The sequence below is a fragment of the Podarcis erhardii genome (assembly GCF_964252035.2).
Source record: "Podarcis erhardii genome assembly, chromosome: 2".
NCBI lineage: Eukaryota > Metazoa > Chordata > Lepidosauria > Squamata > Lacertidae > Podarcis > Podarcis erhardii.
In genome coordinates this window covers 75,337,547-75,360,340 of record NC_138498.1, presented here as the reverse complement: position 1 = coordinate 75,360,340, position 22,794 = coordinate 75,337,547, and the positions used below count along the sequence as shown (strand labels likewise).

The window sequence follows — 22,794 nt, the reverse complement described above, 5'->3', positions numbered from 1 at the left end:
CTCAACAACTCTGCGGAATCTCCCTCTTTAATTTAATTAGTCCTCCAAAATAGGGGGCGTCTTATACATCGAAAAATACGGTAATGTGTCCTTAAAAGCTGCCATTTCCCAGCATTTTGGAGCTTGAATGCACATCCCTTAATGCAACATATTGAACCATGAAGTTTTTTGTTAATTGAATTTGATTGTTTTTTGACATTTGTATTACTTTAACTACTACTGTTAGACAAAAGCAAATATTAGATGTTCCTTTTCACCTAGACAGCAGCCCATTTTCCAAAGCTTGCAGTGCAAATCGATAAATCTTTCCAGAAAAACCACCAAAGCATAGTCTATGAAAGAAAAAATCACACCATCTGTCAACATCCTGAAGTCTCTTATCAAATGTTCAGCTTATTCAAAATAAGTAATTTCTTATCTGTACATTCCCAAATTCAGCAGGAACCATTATCAATTGTACATCTCCTACACTGAGAGGTTTCAAATGAGTTCTGTTGAACTATTTTCTAACTATAAGCCCCAATTCCTCATTATATGATAGAAGACTGTGATTCTGCCAGCTGTGGCCCTATATTTTGGTTGCCTCATTTGTGTTTTTGTCCCATACTGTGGACATAGATATATAAATGAGATGTCAAATCAACTCATAAAAGAGATTATTTAAAAAACCGGTTTTCCAGATTGCTTTAAAAAGTCACAGGGACTTGACAAATGGCAGAACCAGAGATAAAATACAAATTAAGTAAGATTTTAGTCTTTAAGCTCTATGAAATCACTAGGTGAGGGCCAAACCAGATGTGTGTCTGTTTGCTAAACATGCACTTGCTGGGTTGGCCATAAAGAGAGGGTTGTGGGCGTGAGTCTACTTCAGTCACAGAGCGGAGCAAATGCAACCCTTCCTTACTTCCCTGTACTCCATTGTTCAGAGACCTAGTCCCACGGCTGACTCACCTTAACCCCAAATAATAAACTATTATGTAGATGTCCTCTACTGTTTTAAGGGCTGCTTCAAACATTATGAATTTCATAAAGAGAATATTTTCACATCAAATGCTTGCAGAGCTCTTGAAGATCATCAAATGGATGATTATTCATGTGCCTTTTACATTGAATGTGTATGTACTGAGAAGACCTAGTTGCATCTCTTTTTCTGGAGTGATTGATCGATTCACACAGAGCTGATTGGAAGAGGGCTTTCTAGAGCAGCGAATAACAGAAAGCTGCCCTATTCCAGGTCAGACTGTTTGTTCATCTAGCACAGTGATGTCTACTACAATGCAATGACAGTGGCTATCCAGGGTCTAAGGCAGAGAAGGGTCTTTCACATAACCCTGAATCTTTTTTAACTGGAGATGTCGGACTGAACCTGTGAGCTTCCATCTGCTACTGAGCTTCAGTCCCTTCCCAATTGTGCAGCCACTGGGAGAGATCATCAGGAGGTTTGGGCTGGGTGTTCATCAGTATGCGGATGATACCCAGCTCTACCTCTCTTTTAAATCAGAACCAGTGAAGGCAGTGAAGGTCCTGTGTGAGTGTCTGGAGGCGGTTGGAGGATGGATGGCGGCTAACAGATTGAGGTTGAATCCTGACAAGACAGAAGTACTGTTTTGGGGGGACAGGAGGCAGGCAGGTGTGGAGGATTCCCTGGTCCTGAATGGGGTAACTGTGCCCCTGAAGGACCAGGTGCGCAGCCTGGGAGTCATTTTGGACTCACAGCTGTCCATGGAGGCACAGGTCAAATCTGTATCCAGGGCAGCTGTTTACCAGCTCCATCTGGTACGTAGGCTGAGACCCTATCTGCCTGCAGACTGTCTCGCCAGAGTGGTGCATGCTCTGGTTATCTCCCACTTGGACTACTGCAATGCGCTCTACGTGGGGCTACCTTTGAAGGTGACCCGGAAACTACAACTAATCCAGAACGTGGCAGCTAGACTGGTGACTGGGAGCGGCCGCGAGACCATATAACACCAGTCTTGAAAGACCTACATTGGCTCCAAGCACAATTCAAAGTGTTGGTGCTGACCTTTAAAGCCCTAAACGGCCTCGGTCCAGTATATCTGAAGGAGCGTCTCCTCCCCCATCGTTCTGCCCGGACACTGAGGTCCAGCTCCGAGGGCCTTCTGGCGGTTCCCTCACTGCGAGAGGCCAAGTTACAGGGAACCAGGCAGACGGCCTTCTCGGTAGTGGCGCCCGCCCTGTGGAATGCCCTCCCATCAGATGTCAAAGCGATAAACAACTACCTGACATTCAGAAGACATCTGAAGGCAGCCCTGTTCAGGGAAGTTTTTAATATGTGACATTTTAGTGTACTTTTCATCTTTGTTGGAAGCCGCCCAGAGTGGCTGGGGAGACCCAGCCAGATGGGCGGGGTACAAATAATAAATTATTATTATATTATTATTATATCTGGAACAGTTATGGACCACTGGTGTTAAGTTCACGGCATGTAATGCCCTAAAAGAAAATATAATGAAAATGATCTACAGGTGGTACATGACCCCAGTCAAGCTTGCAAAAATTTATCATTTGCCCAATAATAAATGTTGGAAATGTAATGAGAATGAAGGTACCTTCTATCACCTATGGTGGACCTGCCCGAGGGTGAAAGCATTCTGGGAAATGATTTATAATGAAATTAAGAAAGTCCTTAAATGGACATTTACTAAGAAACCAGAGGCTTTTCTCCTGGGCATGGTTGGCCAATTGGTGCCAAAGAAGGATAGGATTTTCTTTATGTATGCTACTACTGCAGCAAGAATTCTTCTGGCAAAGTATTGGAAGATGCAAGAACTACCTACTCTGGAAGAATGGCAGACAAAGGTGATTGACTTCATGGGACTGGCAGAGATGACTGGCAGAATTCGTGACCAGGGGAAAGAGGCAGTGGAAGAAGACTGGAAGAAATTTAAAATATATCTTAAAAACTGTTGTAAAATTGAGGAGTGTTAAGACGTCAAGGGGTAAGAAGCAGAGAATTACAGCTGTAACCAACAAATTTATGGGAATTTAATGAAGGGAACTAAATGGATAAATTGACTAAAGGGTTGCTAAAAAAATTCTTTCTAAAATAAGGATGCAGCGAAAGGGAGGTATGGGGAAGTCGATTGAAAGAAGTTACAAGAAAATAAGATAATGAATTTATTTATGTTTGATTTGTTTATGTTTGTTTGTGTTTTGTGATGTGTTTGTCTTTTAATTATGTGTTTTAAAAATTGAATAAAAATTATTAAAAATATATATATATATATTATTATTATATCTGTCTCAATACTGTCTACTCTGAATGACAGTGTCACCTGAAAGTCTTACCTGGAGGTCTTTTCCACCCCTGCTACCTGAGGTCATTTTAACTGAAGGTACTGGGCATGCCCATTTTAGTCCTGTCTTGAGTTACATGTTTGTTCCTATACAGTCCGTTAAGGATACCTCTGTACTCTGGCATAAGCTAGGCCAGAACAGTGCTGCTTCCATATTCACTGCATTTGCTCATGAGATTTGGGAGTGGCCCCAATCCTCTTTGCGTCAAGTATAGGACTGAAGTCTGACGTACATAGTGTTCTGAAGAAAAGTTGTCTGCTTCAAAAAATGAATTATTTAAGGTTGAAGTCACTTGATGCAGTCCTCCTGCATAAGTTAGCAGGATTGGCCCTGTTGGATGGTTGGAAGAACTGGATGTTCAGTGCAATAAATCAATCAATAGATCACTTAGGGCATGTTCACCTGTCTTCCCAAGTGATGTGTAAAATTTTATTTTAATCATTTAGCTAATATGTCATCATTTATTCAGGCAGATTGTGCCCTGATCTTCCGGGAAAAGGTATAATAATAATAATAATAATAATAATAATAATAATAATAATAATAATACCATCTTAGGTTGGTTGCCAAATATGGGGAAAGGATGTGAATATGCTTGAATGATTTGTCTGGTTAGACAACTCCCTGAACTCAGGGAGATGTGAGATAAGGAATATGAGATATAAGATGTTTTCCATGTGCATTTATCACCTAATACTTGGTGTTTTAGGAGCCTTTCATTCCTCAATTAATTTATTTGCAGGGTGCAGCAGCACCTTAGGGTGGCCCAGTGCAGCATTTAAGAATGGCTGGTAATTCTTTTACCTCCCTGGTCCAGATTCAAATTCTTCTTAGTCTGCATTAGAAGTCAAGAACACATTAGAACCTGAGAGTTGTTGTTATTTTGCTTTTCTTTCTTTGGATAGGCAAGTAACCAACACAGTCCTTTGGACCAAAATATCTTTTAGCTTACATTGTTGTTCCGACGCAATACATAAAGATGAGACTGAGAAGACTGAATATGTTGGTCCCCAAATTGACCCTAAGATAATCAGGTTCTGTAACACACATATTCTGCCTGGAGTGGATATGCAGAAATTCATAAGTATGATTGCCCTATTTCTTTCACATATGATTAGATCAGTACTGAAATAGCAAATTGTGGTGATATTGGCAGTGTTGTCATTAGGCTACAGAGCTGAATTCCCACAGAGACAAAAAGCAGTAATTCACACCTCATGCAGGGCTGTAGCTTCAGGATGCTTGTACATCATGTCTGACACCATGGTATCTATCTATCTATCTATCTATCTATCTATCTATCATCTATCTATCTATCTATCTATCATCTATCTTATCTACACACACACTATAGATTTTGAAGTTGAATACTGCAGCAATGTGTTCATTAGACTGAACTGATTACTGTAAACAGTAGCTGCCATACTGTGTACCTCTAAGTGTGACTGGATCAACTGATCACTCCTGATGCAGAGATGCAGCTGGGTCACCCACCCTCAGGTGGCGGCCCATGGTTGTTTCCTACTGGAGGCACATGCAGAATAGCAACTTAGGTGGAAATGCTTAGCTGTGGTGTGCAAAATGTCTCAGGTTCAGTCCCTGCAAGTAGGACTAGGAAAGACTCCTCTGAAACCATGCAGCGCTCCTTCCAGCCGGTGTAGACAATATTCAGCTAGATGATGATGATGATGATGATGATGATGATCATTTTCTTATTTATACCCTGCCCATCTGGCTGGGCTTCCTCAACCACTCTGGCTGACTTACAACATATATAAATAAAGCATAGTAAAATATCAAACATTAAAAACTTCCTGATACAGGACTGCCTTCAGATATCTTCTAAACATTATGTAGTTCAATGGCCAACTGCCTGGCTTAGTAAAGCAGCTTCCTGTGTGTAGTTAATATTTTAATGTGCTAAAACTACATATTTTCATATCTAAGGCAAAGTATTTCTCCCATTTTAATTCAGTAAATAAGTGGAGCCTTAGCGGTTAGAAGTTTGGGAAACATTAGTTTAAAAATTGAAAAATAAGGGCCTGAGCATTAGTTGTTGTTTTTAAGCATAATTGTTATAAATTAATGTGTAATTGTTATAAATATGTCATGGGAAAACCCACCCCCACCCTACGTAATAGTTCCTTTGAGTAAATTACTGGTACATCTTCCCAGATTCCAAGCCCAAATAGCTCACTGCTGGGAAAATATTATCTCCTTACCTGTTTTAGTTCATTGTTGATAAGGCAGGGTGGTGTGGAGTCCTGCAACTGAAGCATCACTAGAGAAGAGAGGCACAGTTGCTCCTTCTATGTCCAGGCCAATTATTATTATTTATTTATGTATTTATCTAGTGTCAGTCGTGGTTGTTCTGATGCTGTACCCCTGCAATAGGACAGTGCTTCTGCACCCTTTTAACAAGCAATTTGCCAAAGACCCGGAAGTGCTCATTTTTCTTCTCCTAACCATGACATGACATTTCAAGAGTGTTCTGTTTGTTGTTGTTTTTCAAACTGTGAAGCCCTGTGCCAGCTTTCTTTCTGCTAAATGGAGGAGAACTAGTATGGCTACAACTTAGAAAAGAAAGCCACTTTTTAAGAAGGCCCTTTAGAGGAAAAAGTATATTGTGGCAGTTACTTCATGAAAGTGCTAACTTGCTGAGCCAGCACAAAACAGAGTAGGCTGACCCCCTCAAAGGTATGTAGATTTTGCTCGTGTCGTGGTTTTTATTGCCATTTCACCTTCATAATTAAGAGACAGCATCTGCTCAGTCACTGATCACCAAACCTTATTCACTGGTGCCGTCCCACTATGTTGCGGCCATCCATGTGTGGTAGTCGCAGCCAATCAGGAAAGATCTTGCTGTGAGAGGTTAGGTTGGGCACATAAAGAATAGCTTTGGGGGCCAGATTTTGCACAACAAAAGACTGCAGTAGCCTCTTGCCAGAATGCTGAGGGCAGCCCTTAATTAACACCCTCATTTACATAAGTATCTTTATATAGCTTGGATACCCAGGCTCATTATAATTGCTTGTGCTTGCATTTAACCTGACAGCTGAATAGAAATTGTGAGAGGAGATCACCCAGGAAAAAAGGAACAACCAGACAATTAAACAAAAAGGCTCCTGCAGCCATTTTCTGAATTTATTTTAATTAGTAAAGAAGCTGAAACCAAACACTTTACATTTATTCTATTCTGAAGTTTTGTTTTTTAAAGAATCCTAGTGTTCTTTATGGTTTTTTTTGGTAAAGGTCTATTTGTTTTGACTTTCGTTAGATTTGGGTATAACTTGATTCCATTATGTTGTGGGATCCATTTTATTATGGAAAGTATTTCTTTCTCATTTAATATTGTAACAATACAATTACTGGCTTATGGTCAAAGCTTAAATAGCCTAGATCCAACATACAGCACAATCCTAACTCTAAGATGTTGATGGGTGGGTACAATGAGACAAATACAAATATAGCTTATTTACAGTCCACCAACCACAAATTAAGAAAATTATAGAATATAAAATATATCAGATCATTAAAAGAGAAGGGAGGAGAACAGCTGCTGGTGGGACTGGAGATTTTTCTTCATTGGAGCTTCAGCTGTGCCCTAGTGGGAGGAAAGGTCTCCCATTGGCAGTAGCAAGCAGAAAGGCCAAAAGTGAAATACATCAGGCACCTGGTGCCAATGGCTTTGGATCCCTTAGATCCAAGGCCTCATGAATTCCCCAAGGCCCCCCCCCCCCACGCTTGAGCCACCTCAGCTATGCCAGTCTGGAGATGACATAGCAATACAGTCATACCTCGGGTTAAAGTTGCTTCAGGTTGAGCGTTTTCGGGCTGCGCTCCGCGGCGACCTGGAAGTAACGGAATGCGTTACTTCTGGGTTTCGCCACTCGCCCATGTGCAGACACTCAAAACGACATCACATGCATATGCAGAAGCGGCAAATCGTGACCCGCAGACGCGGGTTGTTTCGCTTCTGGATGCGAACGAGGCTCCAGAACGGATCCCGTTCTCATCCAGAGGTACCACTGTACCATCAACAGAATTGCCCCTACCTGCCCAAGCCAGCATGAGCCAGCAGCAGGGCTTGGGATGCGCCAGTAAAACCACTGCTTCACTCTTTTCCAAACCAAACTAGGATTGCTCTATGAAACAGGCTTAAGCTAATTAATTTCAACAGGCTTAAGTATGTCTCACTCCAAACTGGATGCATGTCGGCCATGCATTTTGACAGATTAATATGATTGTTAGGAGAAATCTGGTTGACCACTGTTGGAGTCAAATGGATTAGATGATTCTTTAATAGATGAATGGGGTATACAGGTCATACCAAGGATAAAGCTTTGAAGTGTGAGATGATTTTCAGTTGGATTAGCATTTATAAAGTGAGCTTGAGCCAGAGTGAATCTCCAAAGTTTTAGTCCTGGTTGGGGGAACCTTTTTCAGGCAGATTACATCCATATTCTGCATTATTACAGTTTAAGTTTACAGTGCCTGTGGTTCCCTTCCCAAAATCTTTTTCAGGTCTGGAGAGGAGAATCTCTATAAGTGTATTATCACATCTCTGATTAACTAGCCCCATCCACCTGAGATCTGATGTGGACAGTTCTGAGTTGAGTTCATGGCTTCCATGTTTCAACAGACCCCAGTCCCCTTCATTATGCAACTCAAGCGCTAAACATGATTTGTAGCATGTTCATTAGCCTTTTCATTACTTCATCTGATTAGTAAGTTGCCCTGAAAATTGGAAGTTCTGGGATACAGAGTTATTATTAATAATTTGTTTCCTCTTTATGATGTGAAGAACAGCCTCACAATTCCTTCCTACCCCTAGGAGATCAAAGAGCAGGATGGATAAAGTCAAGAAGGAACTGACAGAGTCATTGGGAAGGAGTCCCTATCCCCCTTACCCCAGTAGCCAGGGTTCAGAGAGCCTTCCGGGAACCAGCAAAACCTCGTCGGGCAGTAAGAAGTACCCACCGATAAAAGAAAGGGGATTTTACTCAGATGTCCTTACACCAGGAGCTTTAGATCTCTTGGGGGTAAGTGAATAGAACCTCTGTCTATCATTGGTCTGTAGACAGTTGAAATATAAATGACACAAACTGCTGTTAGAATGAGAGATAGATTTTAAGAAAATATATTTTGAAGTTCCATTTCTGTTTTCTGCCCCATCTCTGCTCTTTCTTTCCTCTAAAGCTGTTTTTCATGTCATAGGAAGGTAGGAATGTTATTTTTATTTATTTCTCCTCTTAATACCGGTACATTTTAGAGCTTTGAGGAGTTGGGTGATTTTCATGAAAATAGAAAGTCGTTTCCGATAGTATCTCAGGTGTTTTTAGGAAGTGAAATGGCTTTCCCTTAATGGTACCCCTCATGCTTCAGTTTATTGGCTTTTTCAAAAGGTAAGGAGTTTCAATTTCTTTCTTTCTTTCTCTTTTAGAACAGGAAAAGGGGGTTGAGACTTGTAGAAAAATGAGTGGAGATTGGTTTATATCAGGCCTGTCCAACCGGTTGATCACTCACCCCTCCCCAAAAAAGCTCTTATAGTGGTACTAAGATGAGGGAAGGAATTCCACTCGATGATTACTGGAGGCTTCTCCAGATTTATTATGCTTCTTAACCGTTAACTACTAACACATTTTCTCTTCAGCTGTAGAGGCTGGGAATGTGTTTGTCTTTTAATTAATGTTGAGAATCTCAGGGAATTGCACAAGCCACTGGATGTCATATCTCATTCTTTGCAGTCTGATTGCTATTATGAAAACTAGCTCACCAGATCATAGCTTGCTTTTTCTTTTCTCTCTGTATATGACCAATTCTTGTTTGCTCATTGAATTCTATACATGTTTCTGTACTGTCTCTTTGTAATCTTTATTATATTAAATTTCAGGATGTGAGTGCAGGTCCAAATGTATACAGGGACTTACTGAAACAGTCAGAGCATGAGGATCACACGCCAAAAGGTAAGCACACTGAAAAGGCTGTTATCATCACTTTCCTCCCTAGGAAATTGGAAGAAAGTTAAGCTCCTGTAACTGGGGGGTAATGTGAACTTTGAAGAGTATGATTGATCATTGACGGTGCCAAAAGAAACAGAACAGTCAAGCGAAGTCAGGGCAGAATAAATATCTGTGGCTTTACAGACAAGTGGACTAGCAGCCGTGCCCCAGTCAAGAGGGTGGGAGCCATGCTGAAGGGATCAGAAAATTGAGAAGACCCAATAGCCGGGCTTGTTCAAGGAGCTTGAAAATGAAAGGGAGGGGAGAACATCTTTTGTTTGGGGGATATGGGACATGGTACAGGTACGTCTACCCTGTGAGGTAGGCTGAGAGAAAGTGATTGACCCAAGGTCACCCTGTGAGCTTAGGAACATAGGAAGCTGTTTCATACTGATTCAGACCAGGAGTCCATCTAATTGAGAATTGCTCATACTGCCTAACAGCAGCTCTCTAAGGCTCCAGGTGCTAGTCTTCCCAGTCGTACCTAGAGATGTCGGGGATTGAACCTGGGACCTCTGCATGCTCTCCTGCTGAGATACGTACTTCATGAATGAGTGAAGATTTGAGCATAGTGTGACACAGGAGGAGCCAACATTTCTCAGTGCAAGTTTATCATTATGCATATATGCATAACAAACATATTCACTTCTCCAAGATGGGTTGGATGATAACTGTTCCCTCTTCACTTGTCCCTGGGTTTCATAATTGCTGATTTCACCATGAAACTGGCAAGAGTTACAAAATAACTTAGACTAAATGCAAAGCACAGATAAATAACAATAAACGGAAGATAAGTAAGATAAACCCATTCCCGTTACTTCAATGGAAGTGGAAAATATGAAAGATCTCATCACATATGGATTTACACCAGAGGTCGGCAACCTAAGGCCCGTGGGCCAGTTCCGGCCCAAATGGGTTCTGGATCCAGCCTGCGGATGGTCCAGAAATCGCCACATGGTTCTGATTCATATCATTCGGAAATCGTGTCTGTGCATGTCCGTGGCGCCAGAAATCGCTTCTGCGCAGGTGTGATTTCTGGCATCTGGGCATGCGCAAAAGCGATTTCCAGTGCCGCAGACATGCGCAGACGCGATTTTCGGCGTCATGCTGTGCCGGCCCGGCCCACGTACGATCTCTGCAGGAATGATCCAGCCCATGCCCGGTAAGCCTTGCCAACCTCTGATTTACACTATTGTTCTTTAATCTGGGTGGAAGAGAGGGAAATTTCCCAGAGCTGGGCCCGCAAGCATTGGAAATCACCACAATTTCTGTCCTTTGCAGGGTGGGAGCAGTTCTTGCAATGTGCATGCAGCTTTCTCTGGGCAGATTCTACCAATCTGCTGTTTTCAGTGGTTTAGGCAGTGCCTTCGCTGCTATAGTGGTCACTTCAGCCAGACTCCCAGATAAGTCTGGGACTGGGACTCTTACAGTAACCACATATTTTTTAAAAAATGTTTTTGTTTTCTTAATCTTGTTTCTTACCAGTCACAACATTTGAAACTCCTGAGAATATTGAGTCTATTTTGAATGCCCAGCAAATTGGACCAACTACAGAAATAATCAAAGAGACGGACTTTCCATTGCAATCATATAAGCCAAAAGTACAAGTTCCCTTTGAGGTGATTCCAGGACAGTGCCCTCGGAAGATAGCGATCGAGAGGTACCTAATTAGTGCCAGGAAATGGTTACAAAGGGCTTGCGTACAACACAGGCAAGGACCTTTGCATTTGGATGTGCAGCTCTGGATTTCTATATAAATCACAGAGAGTTACACAAGCCTATACTAAAACTATTGAAATGGGTGGGCTTAGGCTCCTCTAGCCCTGCATAGGTTCAGGTTGTAAGATGGCAATCCTTCAGAGAGGTAGATACGCTTCTCTGATTTCAGTGGGCTTTGGAGTGCCAAAATCATACGACTGGGCTACATACGTTAGCTTTTCTCACAGAACCTCAGCCTGAGGCTCCATGGACAAAAATCTACAGGCTGATTTGGAATGGTCTTCAGAATAATAGAGGAGCTTTTGAATCAGGTACCCATCTCTGACAACATTGGAGTAATGGACTGCCCCAAAGCATATAGTTTTGGCATGTCTCTTTACTACAGTGTATTACACAATTTACTTTATTAGTCAGTCCCTGAAACAGATTAACTACAATTGAATTAGGTTTCCTGTAAATATGAACTGTTTAATCTTATTATTATTTTTTTTTTATAAATATTTATTAAAGTTTTTAAATATAAATGCACAAATAATAAACAGTCTTACTTCTATCACAGACATAATTTCATCACTTCTTTGGACTTCCTCACGTCTCCCGCTCCCATTTACATCGTTAAAAGTTTTTTCCAAACAAATTATCAACTTGTTTACAATCTCATGTCCACTCATTCAAATATAATCTAGCACTTCTTCCAAAAAATTTTATATTTTCTTTAGTCTCACTTATCATCAAATTTCAAATCTAATTTAGTGGTGGCCAGTTTTTTATAATCTAGCATCCTTCTTAGCATTCAACCAAATTACAATGTTTTTGTAGATACTTCTTGAATTTCTCCCAGTCTTCCTCCATCTTCTCTTCTCCCAGGTTACGGATTCTGCCTGTCATCTCGGCCAGTTGCATATAGTCCATCAGTTGCATCTGCCACTCTTCCAGTGTGGGTAGATCTTGAGTTTTCCAGTTTTTTGCGATGAGTATCCTTGCTGCCGTTGTTGCATACATAAAGAATGTTCGGTCCTTCTTTAACACCTTCTGGCCGACAATACCCAGAAGGAAGGCCTCTGGTTTCTTAGTGAAGGTATACTTAAATACCTTTTTCAGCTCATTATATATCATTTCCCAGAAGACCTTCACCTTAGGGCATGTCCACCAGAGGTGAAAGAATGTTCCTTCGTTTTCTTTACATTTCCAACATTTATTATCAGACGAATGGTATATTTTGGCAAGTTTAACTGGGGTCATGTACCATCTATATATCATTTTCATTACATTTTCCTTCAGAGCATTACATGCGGTGAAGTTCAGCCCAGTGGTCCACAACCTTTCCCAGTCCTCAAACATAATGTTATGCCCAATGTCCTGTGCCCATTTTATCATAACCGATTTAACCATTTCGTCTTGTGTATTCCATTTTAACAGCAAGTTATACATTCTAGATAATACCTTAGTCTTTGGTTCTAACAATTCAGTTTCTAACTTCGATTTCTCCACCTGGAACCCTAACTTTTTATCATTTTTAAAAACTTCTTTAATCTGAGCATAATGTAACCAGTCTCGCACCTTATCCTTCATTTTCTCCAAACTCTGCAATTTCCAATTGTCTCCATCTTTTTCTAATATTTCCCAATATTTTGGCCATTTAGCCTCCATATTGGGTCTTTTTAGGGCCTTAGCCTCCAGAGGTGAGAGCCACCTTGGAGTTTTATTTTCCAGTAAGTCTTTGTATTTTGTCCAGACATTAAACACTGCTTTCCTGACAATATGGTTCTTAAAGGCCTTATTGATCTATGTTTAATCTTATTATTTAATCAGGTTGAGACGATTATATCTCAGCCTGGATATCACTCAGCTCTTAGAAATGGCAGGGATAGATTCCAATGAATTGATGCCAAGACACCAGGACCCTGACAATATGCCAACTATTGAGCAGAAGAACGACCCTCTTTTCCCTGTCTATCTCCCATTACAGGTAAGATACGGGATTCAGTGGTGTATGTGATCTACTTCAGGGATTCCCAAGCCTTTTACAAAGTTGACCCAGCAATTGCATTTGATGATGACTTTCCATTAAATAATCTGTGTGTCTCTATGGATATCTAATTACCATTTGGAAATTGCTGCTGTGCATTATGTCTTAACATTGGATTAAAAATAACCAGGACACTGGGGTGGTGTGGGAGGTGGGGAGTGGATGTGGCAACATTAATGGTACTTAAAAGAAGCTGAATAGTGTTACAAAAGCCTGGTGCCTGCCCCGATCTCTGCCAAGCAGTAACAAGAGAGCGCATAGGGTTGCAGGCATACATACAGGGTCAGTGTCCCTTTGGAGAATAGAAGACACGGCAGAGACAGTCGTGATTTAAGAAATAGGGTTTATTCGCTATTTGCACCTTCAGTCTGCATGGAGGGAGTCCAAATCTTACAGCATGGCCCAAAGCATTGTAGGTAACTTTTAGTCTCTCCCACAAAGATGGATCTCAGCCGTTTCCTCCCTTTCTTCTTCCCAGAAGCCCCTTGCCCTCCCCCAGAGCAGTTACCGTAGCAACCTTCCAAAACTCCAGTCTCTGGTCACACCTGGGGCAGGACCCTCAATGGCTCTTTACCAGGGGTCAGCATGGTTTTCCACGCCTGGACTGGTTTACTCCAGCGGAGATCCCTCTGTGGGCCAGATCATGAGTGTCTGCGATTTCCAGAATCAGCGGAAGTGAATCCCCGCATTGCGCCAGTTTAGTACAGTGCGTGGGGACTTGCCAAGTGGGCGGCTCGGTTCAGGGGCGACTCGTGGGCTGGTTAAACGACCCCCGTGGGCTGCTTGTGACCCATGGGCCTTAGGTTGCCTACCCATGCTCTTTACTCTAATGCTAACAGGTCTGCCCTTCCCTCAACCAGCCAGGCAGGCTTGCATAAGGCAGCCCAGGAATTCCCTCTCTGGCACAGCTCTGCAGTTAGCTTTTAAAATCCATTTCCCAATCAAAATCCTAGTATTTATATGTTCCTAGTGTTTCGGGGGATCCCCTCTATTTCTATAACAATATGTTTTGAAAATATGAGATTGATGTTTGGGTTTTGATCCAACAAGATGTACAAGAAGCAGAAACCTCCTACAAGATATTAGGCAGGATCCAATGAGCAGCCAGAGGCATTTATGAACACACACATACCAGTGCTCCTCACCCCATGGCCTTCATGCTCCCTTCCCCAAGTCATTATAGAAGCTTGGTAGACCTTACACTCTTGCAGCAGGACAAGCTGCTGTCTGAACAAGCAGAGCCGTGGTGCATGTGCAGAAGTACTTGGATATGCAAAGAGCTGTCAGGATTCCAAGACAGCTATTGACTTTGGTGAAGGATTAATTTCTCACTTCTTGCTTGCTTAGATTTTTGATAATGAAGAGTATGATTGCCGGACTCCAGAAGAGTGGCTTTTGTTGGGTGTGGAACCTGAATCTGAAGACCGGAAACCTATCCCAGGAAAAGCACTCCTGCCAACAGATGATGAGCTTGGGCATGGTAAAGCATAGATGTGATGCAACTGAGTTATTTCTTTTATTACAAAGATTACAAAATAATAGTTGAATACATGAGAACCATGCTTTTCTCCCTCCAAGTATTTTTGTTTTGAAGTATAGCAGATCAAAACATACAATGTTTTCTTGCATTCTGTATATATTCTAAGGCATCACCCTACCCTGAGTGGCTCTATGAACCCCTCCCAATGAAACTTAGAAATTAATGTTTTTAATCACCATATTTTTCTGTGTTTAACATGCCCCTGTGTATAACACAACCCCTATTTTTTGAGACTCCAAGTAAAGAATCCCCCCTATGCACTATCCGTATATAAGACTACCCCCATTTTTTAAACTTGAAAAAATAGAGAAATATATATAGTCTTATACACGGAAAAATACGGTACTTTGTTTCAGTTAACAGTTAAGTCTATTTTATTTATGCTGAAGTTCGTGGGAGTCAGGCTGTTGACACTAGCATAATGTTTCATGTGAGTGGAACTAAACTAGTACTTTAATGTCTGAACTTGTGGTATTTATGCATTTCATTAACTATTTTATAAGCCATAATTTTTAGACATGGTGTCTGATTTTTAATGCCTCTGTATCTGGATGTACAATGTGATATTCTTGTGACTTAATTTTTCAAAATATGTGGAGTGATTGCAATTCTTCTATAATCTAACACAAATGACAGGTGCTTTTAGCCTAAAAATTAAGTCCTGTAAGTTGACCACTTCAGTTAGAACATGTGCCTAACAACATTTCTGCATTATGTGAGTGCCTGGAGGCGGTTGGAGGATGGATAGCAGCTAACGGATTGAGGTTGAATCCTGACAAGACAGAAGTACTGTTTTGGGGGGACAGGGGACAGGCAGGTGTGGTGGACTCCATGGTCCTGAATGGGGTAACTATGCCCCTGAAGGAGCAGGTGCGCAGCCTGGAAGTCATTTTGGACTCACAGCTGTCCATGGAGGTGCAGGTTAATTCTGTGTCCAGGGCAGCTGTCTACCAGCACCATTTGGTATGCAGGCTGAGACCCTACCTGCCTGCAGACTGTCTCCCCAGAGTGGTGCATGCTCTAGTTATCCCCCGCTTGGACTACTGCAATGTGCTCTACGTGGGGCTACCTTTGAAGGTGACCCGGAAACTACAACTAATCCAGAATGCGGCAGCCAGACTGGTGACTGGGAATAGCTGCCGAGACCACATAACACCAGTCCTGAAAGACCTACATTGGCTCCCAGTACATTTCCAAGCACAGTTCAAAGTGTTGGTATTGACCTTTTAAGCCCTAAATGGCCTCGGCCCTGTATACCTGAAGGAGCATCTCCACCCGCATCGTTCAGCCCGGACACTGAGATCCAGATCCAAGGGCCTTCTGGTGATTCCTTCACTGCGAGAAGCCAAGTTACAGGGAACCAGGCAAGGGGCCTTCTCAGTAGTGGCGCCCGCCCTGTGGAATGCCCTCCCATCAGTTGTCAAAGAAATTAACAACTATCTTGACATTTAGAAGACATCTGAAAGCAGCCCTGTTTAGGGAAGTTTTTAATGACTGATGTTTTAATGTATTTTTAACCTTCTGTTGGAAGCCGCCCAGAGTGACCGGGGAAACACAGCCAGAAGGGTGGGATATAAATAATAAGTTATTATTATAAATTATTATTATGTTTTCCTGCTAAGATACTAATATGTGTTGGGGTGCCATTGAATATTAAAGGAGATACAAAATATGGAGCCCAGAACACAAAGCAGGATCACGAGGCTTGTAAGACTGTAAAGAGGACTCTCTCTAGTTCTGCCTATTTTAACCAAGACAATTGTGAAAATGTGATTCCCTGTCTGTCATTCATATCTCAGAGGATCCCAAAAGTCGCAAACTGATCTATAAGTGGATAGATGTTGGTGTTCTGGATTATGATGAAGAGACAAAATTTTACTTGGTTCATAAGACAAACAGCCTGGGCCTAGTCCGGGATGCACAAGGGAAACGTGTACTTAATGGAGGAATGACTGAAGAAGGTGGGAATTGATTTATTTTTTATTGGATTACAGGGAAGAAGTTAAAATCAAGAGCCTCTCTATACCCAATTAGCTGCCTTTGATTCATAAATGTCTTGGATTGTGATGCATCTTTCTGCCTGTTTAATAAGCAACCATGGAATATTTTCTTTTTCCCGACAATCCTTTGAGGATTCATAGAGGTGGATCATAGAATTCTAGAGTTGGAAGGGACCCTGAGGATCATCTAGTCCAACCTGCTGCAATGCAGCAATATGCAGCTGTCCCATATGGGAACTGAACCTGCAACCTTGGCATTATGTGAACAAATTTAGGATTATTTTTTAAAGGGCCTCCATTCCCATCACTCCATCACTTGGAACCTGATCATGTACATGTTTCCTTGGAAATAAGTCCCACAGAATTTGGTATGGCCTACTTTGGAGGGTCACAATTAGATGAGACAACAGGGGACCCGTGATCATATCTCCCACTTTAAAAAAGCCAGTGGTCACCATTGGGGGTGAGGAATAACTGAGCAATCAGATTGGGACTCTGGTACTGGGAGGAGGAGACATAGCACCTTCCCTTATGCCGCGTTCATGATCTAAATTTCAGCTCCCAGCCCCACCACAGCCACTCTTTGTCCTATTAAGTTCCATATGATGATCACGTTTTCCTCCACATGATTAACTGCTGTTGGTGGGGGAGAGGGCAGTTTAGATTAGGAAAACAGTGTGAAGAAAATTATTCCCTCTCCCCACCCTCCCATCTGCCTTTAACTTTTGAAAATACAGTGGAAGATACAGTCACACATATCCCTCCTGTCTCATCTATTTGGATACAGTGACATTTCTGATGAGTATTCTTCTGAGTCACCATTTGGATTCTATTACTCATCATTCTCTTTTCTGCCACGAAACTCTCAGCTTGACACTAGCTTGGTCATAGACTCATTAGATAATTTTGGCACCTGGTTTCTGCAATCTATTTTTATGGCCCCAGTGTGTTCACATTCTTTTCTAATTTATCCCCAGGGAGAGCCCCACTAATGCCCTGTCAGTATTGGGTGCCCCGTGTCCGTTTGCTTTTTCTGGCTGAGGACCCCCGGGTTCTTGCCGAGCGAGTGATTTCTGCCAATGACTTGAGGAAGAAAACACAGGCACTGTTGTTGTATAACCTGTATGTTGACTGCATGCCTCTGGATGGAATGCAAAGCATTGAAGAAAAGAGTTTGCAGCGGATGAAGCAGATGGCAATGGAAACTTCACGTCTGAGGAAAGGGAGTATGTAAGTATTGCAACAGTCCTTCATACTGAAAACATGTTTGTGGTTTTAACACCTTGTTTATGACAAGGGAGGCCTAGCCACCTGGGTGGCAGGATAACTCCATCATTATCATACCCTCACACCCTTTCCTTCTCATCACATTTCCTGATCTTTCTTTTCTACTTCTTCTGTTTCTGCACACCCTGGGAATTGTGCTTTTTCAGAGGCAGACATAAAAAACTAAGGAGGAAACCAGTAAACACAAGCAGGGCAGACACCTGCAATTAATTTGATGCAATTCAGATGCAATTACACCAGGCTGTGCTGTGTTGTGGTCCCATTCAGTAAAACCACCATAGATGTATGGTGCAGACTTTCAGTGTCTGAAGACTTTAAGGAGCACTGATCTAACTTGTGGTATTTGAGATATTAAGTTGCAGCTCTTCCAGAAACTAGCTGGTGAAATGTAGAGATCTTTTTAGTGTGGTTATTAGAGCCCCTTCGTGTGATTCACTGAGAGCTTCTTCCTGATCAGGTGCTGCTCTTCCCTTTCTCAGCAACTGCTTGTGCATTTTCAAAGATTAGATAATGGTAAGTGAAGGGGAGTGTGGGAGATATTTCAACTGGAAATCAGGTGAGCATGGCACAGGGTCTTGAGTGGGTACAAGGTAGATCATAGAATCATAGAGTTGGAAGGGACCCTGAGGGCCATCTAGTCCAATTCCCTGTAATGAAGGAATTTCAACATGTAGATGCCTATCCAATTTGAAACCTTACCGGACCCTGCTTAGCATTGCATATATGCTCTCAGTTTTATTGCTGCACCACTAGGAGGAGATCACTGCAAGGATGGCTGATTTCCAGTTGTTTCACGATAGCAATGACAATCTATTTTCCCCTGCCTAAGTTAGGATGCTGAATTGAAAAAAAAGCTAACCAGGAATGGACTTCTGTGAGAAAGGCCGAGGAGCTAAGTTCATTTCTGGTATGGAAAACAAATTCCTAGGCTCAGGATGTGCTCAGAGGTGCCCATTTATTTAATACTGTCTGCATTTCTTTTGCGTGTGACTCTGGTTGGTAGAGGTTCTAGTAAAAAACAAAGTAATTCTGACAAGGTTGCTGTCAAGTCTGTAGCACTGCTACAGACTTCATGGCTTGGAAGATTTGAGACGCTTTGAGCTAGATGAATCATCAGCCAGTGGTATCATTGATATATCAGTTCATCTCACTGAACTGTGAAAGCTTTTTCCTCAGTCAAATACAGATGTGTGAAATGCAATAAAATTAGTTTTTGAAGAAGGCTAAAGACTATCTGTGAATAGCTCCAAGACCAGAAAATATATCCTGGTTCCAGAAGTGAGAGACAATAATATGAAATTGTGATAATAGTAATAATAATAATAATAGCTAGAGAGCTGGCCCTGTACAAACTAATATCTCCATTGGGCATATGATAATTTACCATTGGGGCAAATCATGTAAAGACTAAAAGCTGAGGAGATAACTCTTGGGGTTATAAGGCTATTGGAACTTGCTATTCAGCTTTGCCCCAGCAATACAGCCTTGAGGCACTCCATTAGACTGTTCTTCCTTATCATCTGACTACCTTATCCACAGGACTTCTGGCCTTGTGTATGCCAGTCTTCCCTTCCGGGACAGGGCTTTTGCTTGCTTCTGCTAGTGTTGCTTCTCATTGTTTTTTTGTTTTGCCTTCTCCATGCAAATGGAACAGTTATCGCCAGACTGCCAATTACAATGGGTCAGGAGGGGAGCGAGAAAGAAGAGTGGAAATATTGCTTCTAAATGTCTCCCTTTAGTCAGATGTAATACAGTCCTAGGTGTCACACAACTTGCCCCACTGCCCCTTGATCCTTCAGAATCACCTGCTGTCCCATTCCAGGTCTACTATGAAGCTCCCTTAATGTGCCGCAAGCACTTTTAATGAAGAAGCAAAGCACATGCAAACACAAGAGGCGTGACGATGGGACTATAGAGATATATGAGTGATGCAGACGCAACATTGTGAGAGGTCGTTGTTCATTCTGTTAATTAGTTTTTTAATTATGCTTAGCATTTTAGAGCGGCTGCAGCTCCTGGGGAAAGAAGTGTCCCTAGACTTTGAGCGAACCATGAACAAGATTAACTTTGACAGAATTGTCACTTCCAAGCCTCAGACGTTCTATTATGTCACTCTGCCTGAGAAAGAGGAAGAGAAGGTGCCACAGAAGGGTAGGTGACACAGTAGAAAAAGACAGCAGCAGAGTGTAAAATCATCCCGGGGGGAAGTTACTCTGTTTCTTGCAATTAACTTTAGACTATGATTGATATGTTGTAAAGGGAGATGTACCAGTCCCATATTATATTATTATATTTTATAGTCGTAATTATTTTACTTATAAGCTGCTTAAATAAGTTTTGTTATTGGGCAATATATAGATATTGAAAATAAATCAGTGCCAGTGTGTTCCCTTCTGACAAAATCTGACAATACAAACTATTTATATATATTTGCATCCCAAGCTTTCTGGGTAAAAGAAGTTGAATGATAGTGACGAGAGCAAGTGGCAGCCATTAAGCTGCTGCCATGGATCCTTTGAGGGACAGAGCTAGACTAGCCCAGTGGTTGAGGCAATTCCATGCAAAATGGCTGCCACTCCTTTGCCTCAAACCCTTCTGGAGCAAGAAACAGTGATTAATAAGCAAGAGTATGTGTATTCTGCAATTCTGTGAAAATATATATCATTCTGAAAATCTCATTGCTTTGAGAAAGTGAGTTTTTGGCTGTTAGAACTACAAAGTTATATTTGAAAGCTTGTGAGCAAGTGGGGGGGGGAGGAGGGAAAATTAAGATTTCCATGGGTCAGGAGGATTGGCTTCAATGCTTGATCATAACTCCTTGTCCATTTCCAAACAAAATGAGTGGGAATGTACAAATTTGTTTAATTTTCATAATTTATACAGATCTAGTTTTTTCCCCTGAAGACAGAGATGTGGTCATCTTGCTTGCACCTGGAAATTACAGTAGGGATGGCCTGTGATTCTGGCACTGCCCTTGGGCCTTGTGTGCCTGGAGGCTTCATGCTCAAGGAACGACTCAGGAAACTTCTTCTTTTTTAATCACTGCTTGAAGAGAAGTGGTGAGGCAGGAAAGGTACAGGGGGTGGTGTGGTGAGGTGGAGGAGCAACGATGGGGTGGTCCTTGCTTTAAAGGAAGGGGGTGCCGGACAGCCACTGTGCCAGCCTGGAGCTGGTGCAACAATGGGGCACCAACAGTGGGACTGACTTAGGATCCAACTAATCCTGGGCTGGATCAGTCCCTTACTGCCTCAAGAATACACATTTTGGAACCTTTGGAAGGAGAAGCTTTGCTCAGTTCACACATATGCACACATACATGCTCTGATGCAAGGGTGGAGGGGTAGATTGCTCTGTAAGTAAATAAAATGCATTTTTCAGAATTTATGGTTATTACATATGCTTAACAAGAACAGCTACATGACTACTGTTCCTACAGAAATAACATCTCTTCTTGTGTCCCCAGGTCGCATTGAGGTTCCTGAGTACCCATTCAATGAGCAAAAAGAAACTTTTAGCTTCATCTCCCTCCTGACACGGCCAGAAGTCATCATGGCTTTGTGCCAGGTCCGGGATGAGTGCAATAAAACTGCAGCTATGTCACTGTTCCATTCAACCCTGACTAAGTACGGCCGACTAGAGGAGTTTGAGCAGATCCAGAAACAGACCTTTTCACAGGTATAGCAGCAGGGAAATACTCTTTGCAGAGATGTGGCTATGCAAAGTGTAAGTGGCTATAATATGTGTGTGTGTGTGTGTGTGTGTGTGAGAGAGAGAGAGAGAGAGAGAGAGAGAGAGTGCTATTGTAATGTAATGGTTAGATTGTCAGACTAGGCCTGAGGAAACCTGGGTTCATAGTTCCTCTCAGCCGAGAATCTTGCTGGATGATATTGAGAGACATTCTCTCTCAGCCTAATCTAACTCACAGGGTGGCTGTAAGGGCAAAATTGGCAGAGAAAAAACACGTACATGAGCTCCATGGAAGATGCTGGGACAAAAGTGTAATCACACATATTAAAAGTGGTAATAATTCTATTAGTGTTAGGCCTTAAGTGGTCAAAATGGCACCATCCACACACGAGAGCATATCAGCAATTTGTCGAGGGGAGAAACCATAAGTGGGGAAACATTCTTTAAGAGTCCACTGATGGCCGAGGATGCTCAGTGGCTATGGAGTATGTCAGCCTGTTGAAGGGTGGGGAGGATAGAGAAGAAAACCAGGGTGGTTTGGTAGGAAAATGAGGTATTCTTGAATAGAGCATGTAATGCTGAACAAATGTTGTAACATTTTGTTGCAGTTCCCTCTTGTAAATAAACAATCGTGGGGCAAACAGCCATCATTCTTCAGTTAGAGCTCATGGTTGAGTATAGCGCTTAACCGCAGACTTCTTAAATGCAGTCTGCTTTGGAGTGAGAAGGATTAGAAACTCCTTGAGAATAAGCCAGGCATTTTAAAAGGCAACACAGTTTCCCATACACTGTTTTCTGTTCTCATTCCTGGGTTCCATAGGTGTTACTGTCCCTAAAGTAGTAACTTTGACCAGGATCCAACCCAATTGCTTGCACAATACAGTTTCCAAGAACCCCAACTTCCTTTAATCTGTAACTCACCTCAGAAAGCAATTTGGAAGTTAGGCAGGAAGAAATGTGCATGGTGATTTCCCCTGGGAATAAGAACAGAAGGACTTAGGGGGAAGGATGCCAGGGAAGCAGCTTTTGACTAAGCATTCAGCATACAAGCAGACAGTAGAGCGGACTTCTTTAGGTGGTAGGTGGGGTCTCCTTCACTGGAGGTATTTGAGAAGAGCCTAGATATCTCGACATCCATCTGTCATCCTGTACCTTGTGTGTGTGTTTGTCCAGATAACCTTCAAAGTCTTTTCTTACACAGTGGTTCTATCT

At 42.0% G+C, this 22,794-nt stretch overlaps 1 protein-coding gene across 1 annotated transcript in view; it reads left to right on the top strand.

The window, feature by feature from the left end:
- The window catches only part of DNAH1 (dynein axonemal heavy chain 1), a 132,947-nt gene that overhangs the window by 7,897 nt on the left and 102,256 nt on the right, over nucleotides 1–22,794 (top strand). Inside the window, exons 2-10 of the mRNA XM_081847622.1 lie at nucleotides 8,153–8,360; nucleotides 9,212–9,284; nucleotides 10,806–10,980; nucleotides 12,852–13,008; nucleotides 14,416–14,548; nucleotides 16,408–16,569; nucleotides 17,586–17,838; nucleotides 19,889–20,046; nucleotides 21,359–21,570. Coding sequence (XP_081703748.1) covers nucleotides 8,153–8,360; nucleotides 9,212–9,284; nucleotides 10,806–10,980; nucleotides 12,852–13,008; nucleotides 14,416–14,548; nucleotides 16,408–16,569; nucleotides 17,586–17,838; nucleotides 19,889–20,046; nucleotides 21,359–21,570 — 1,531 coding nt within the window. The remainder of the gene's footprint in view (nucleotides 1–8,152; nucleotides 8,361–9,211; nucleotides 9,285–10,805; nucleotides 10,981–12,851; nucleotides 13,009–14,415; nucleotides 14,549–16,407; nucleotides 16,570–17,585; nucleotides 17,839–19,888; nucleotides 20,047–21,358; nucleotides 21,571–22,794) is intronic.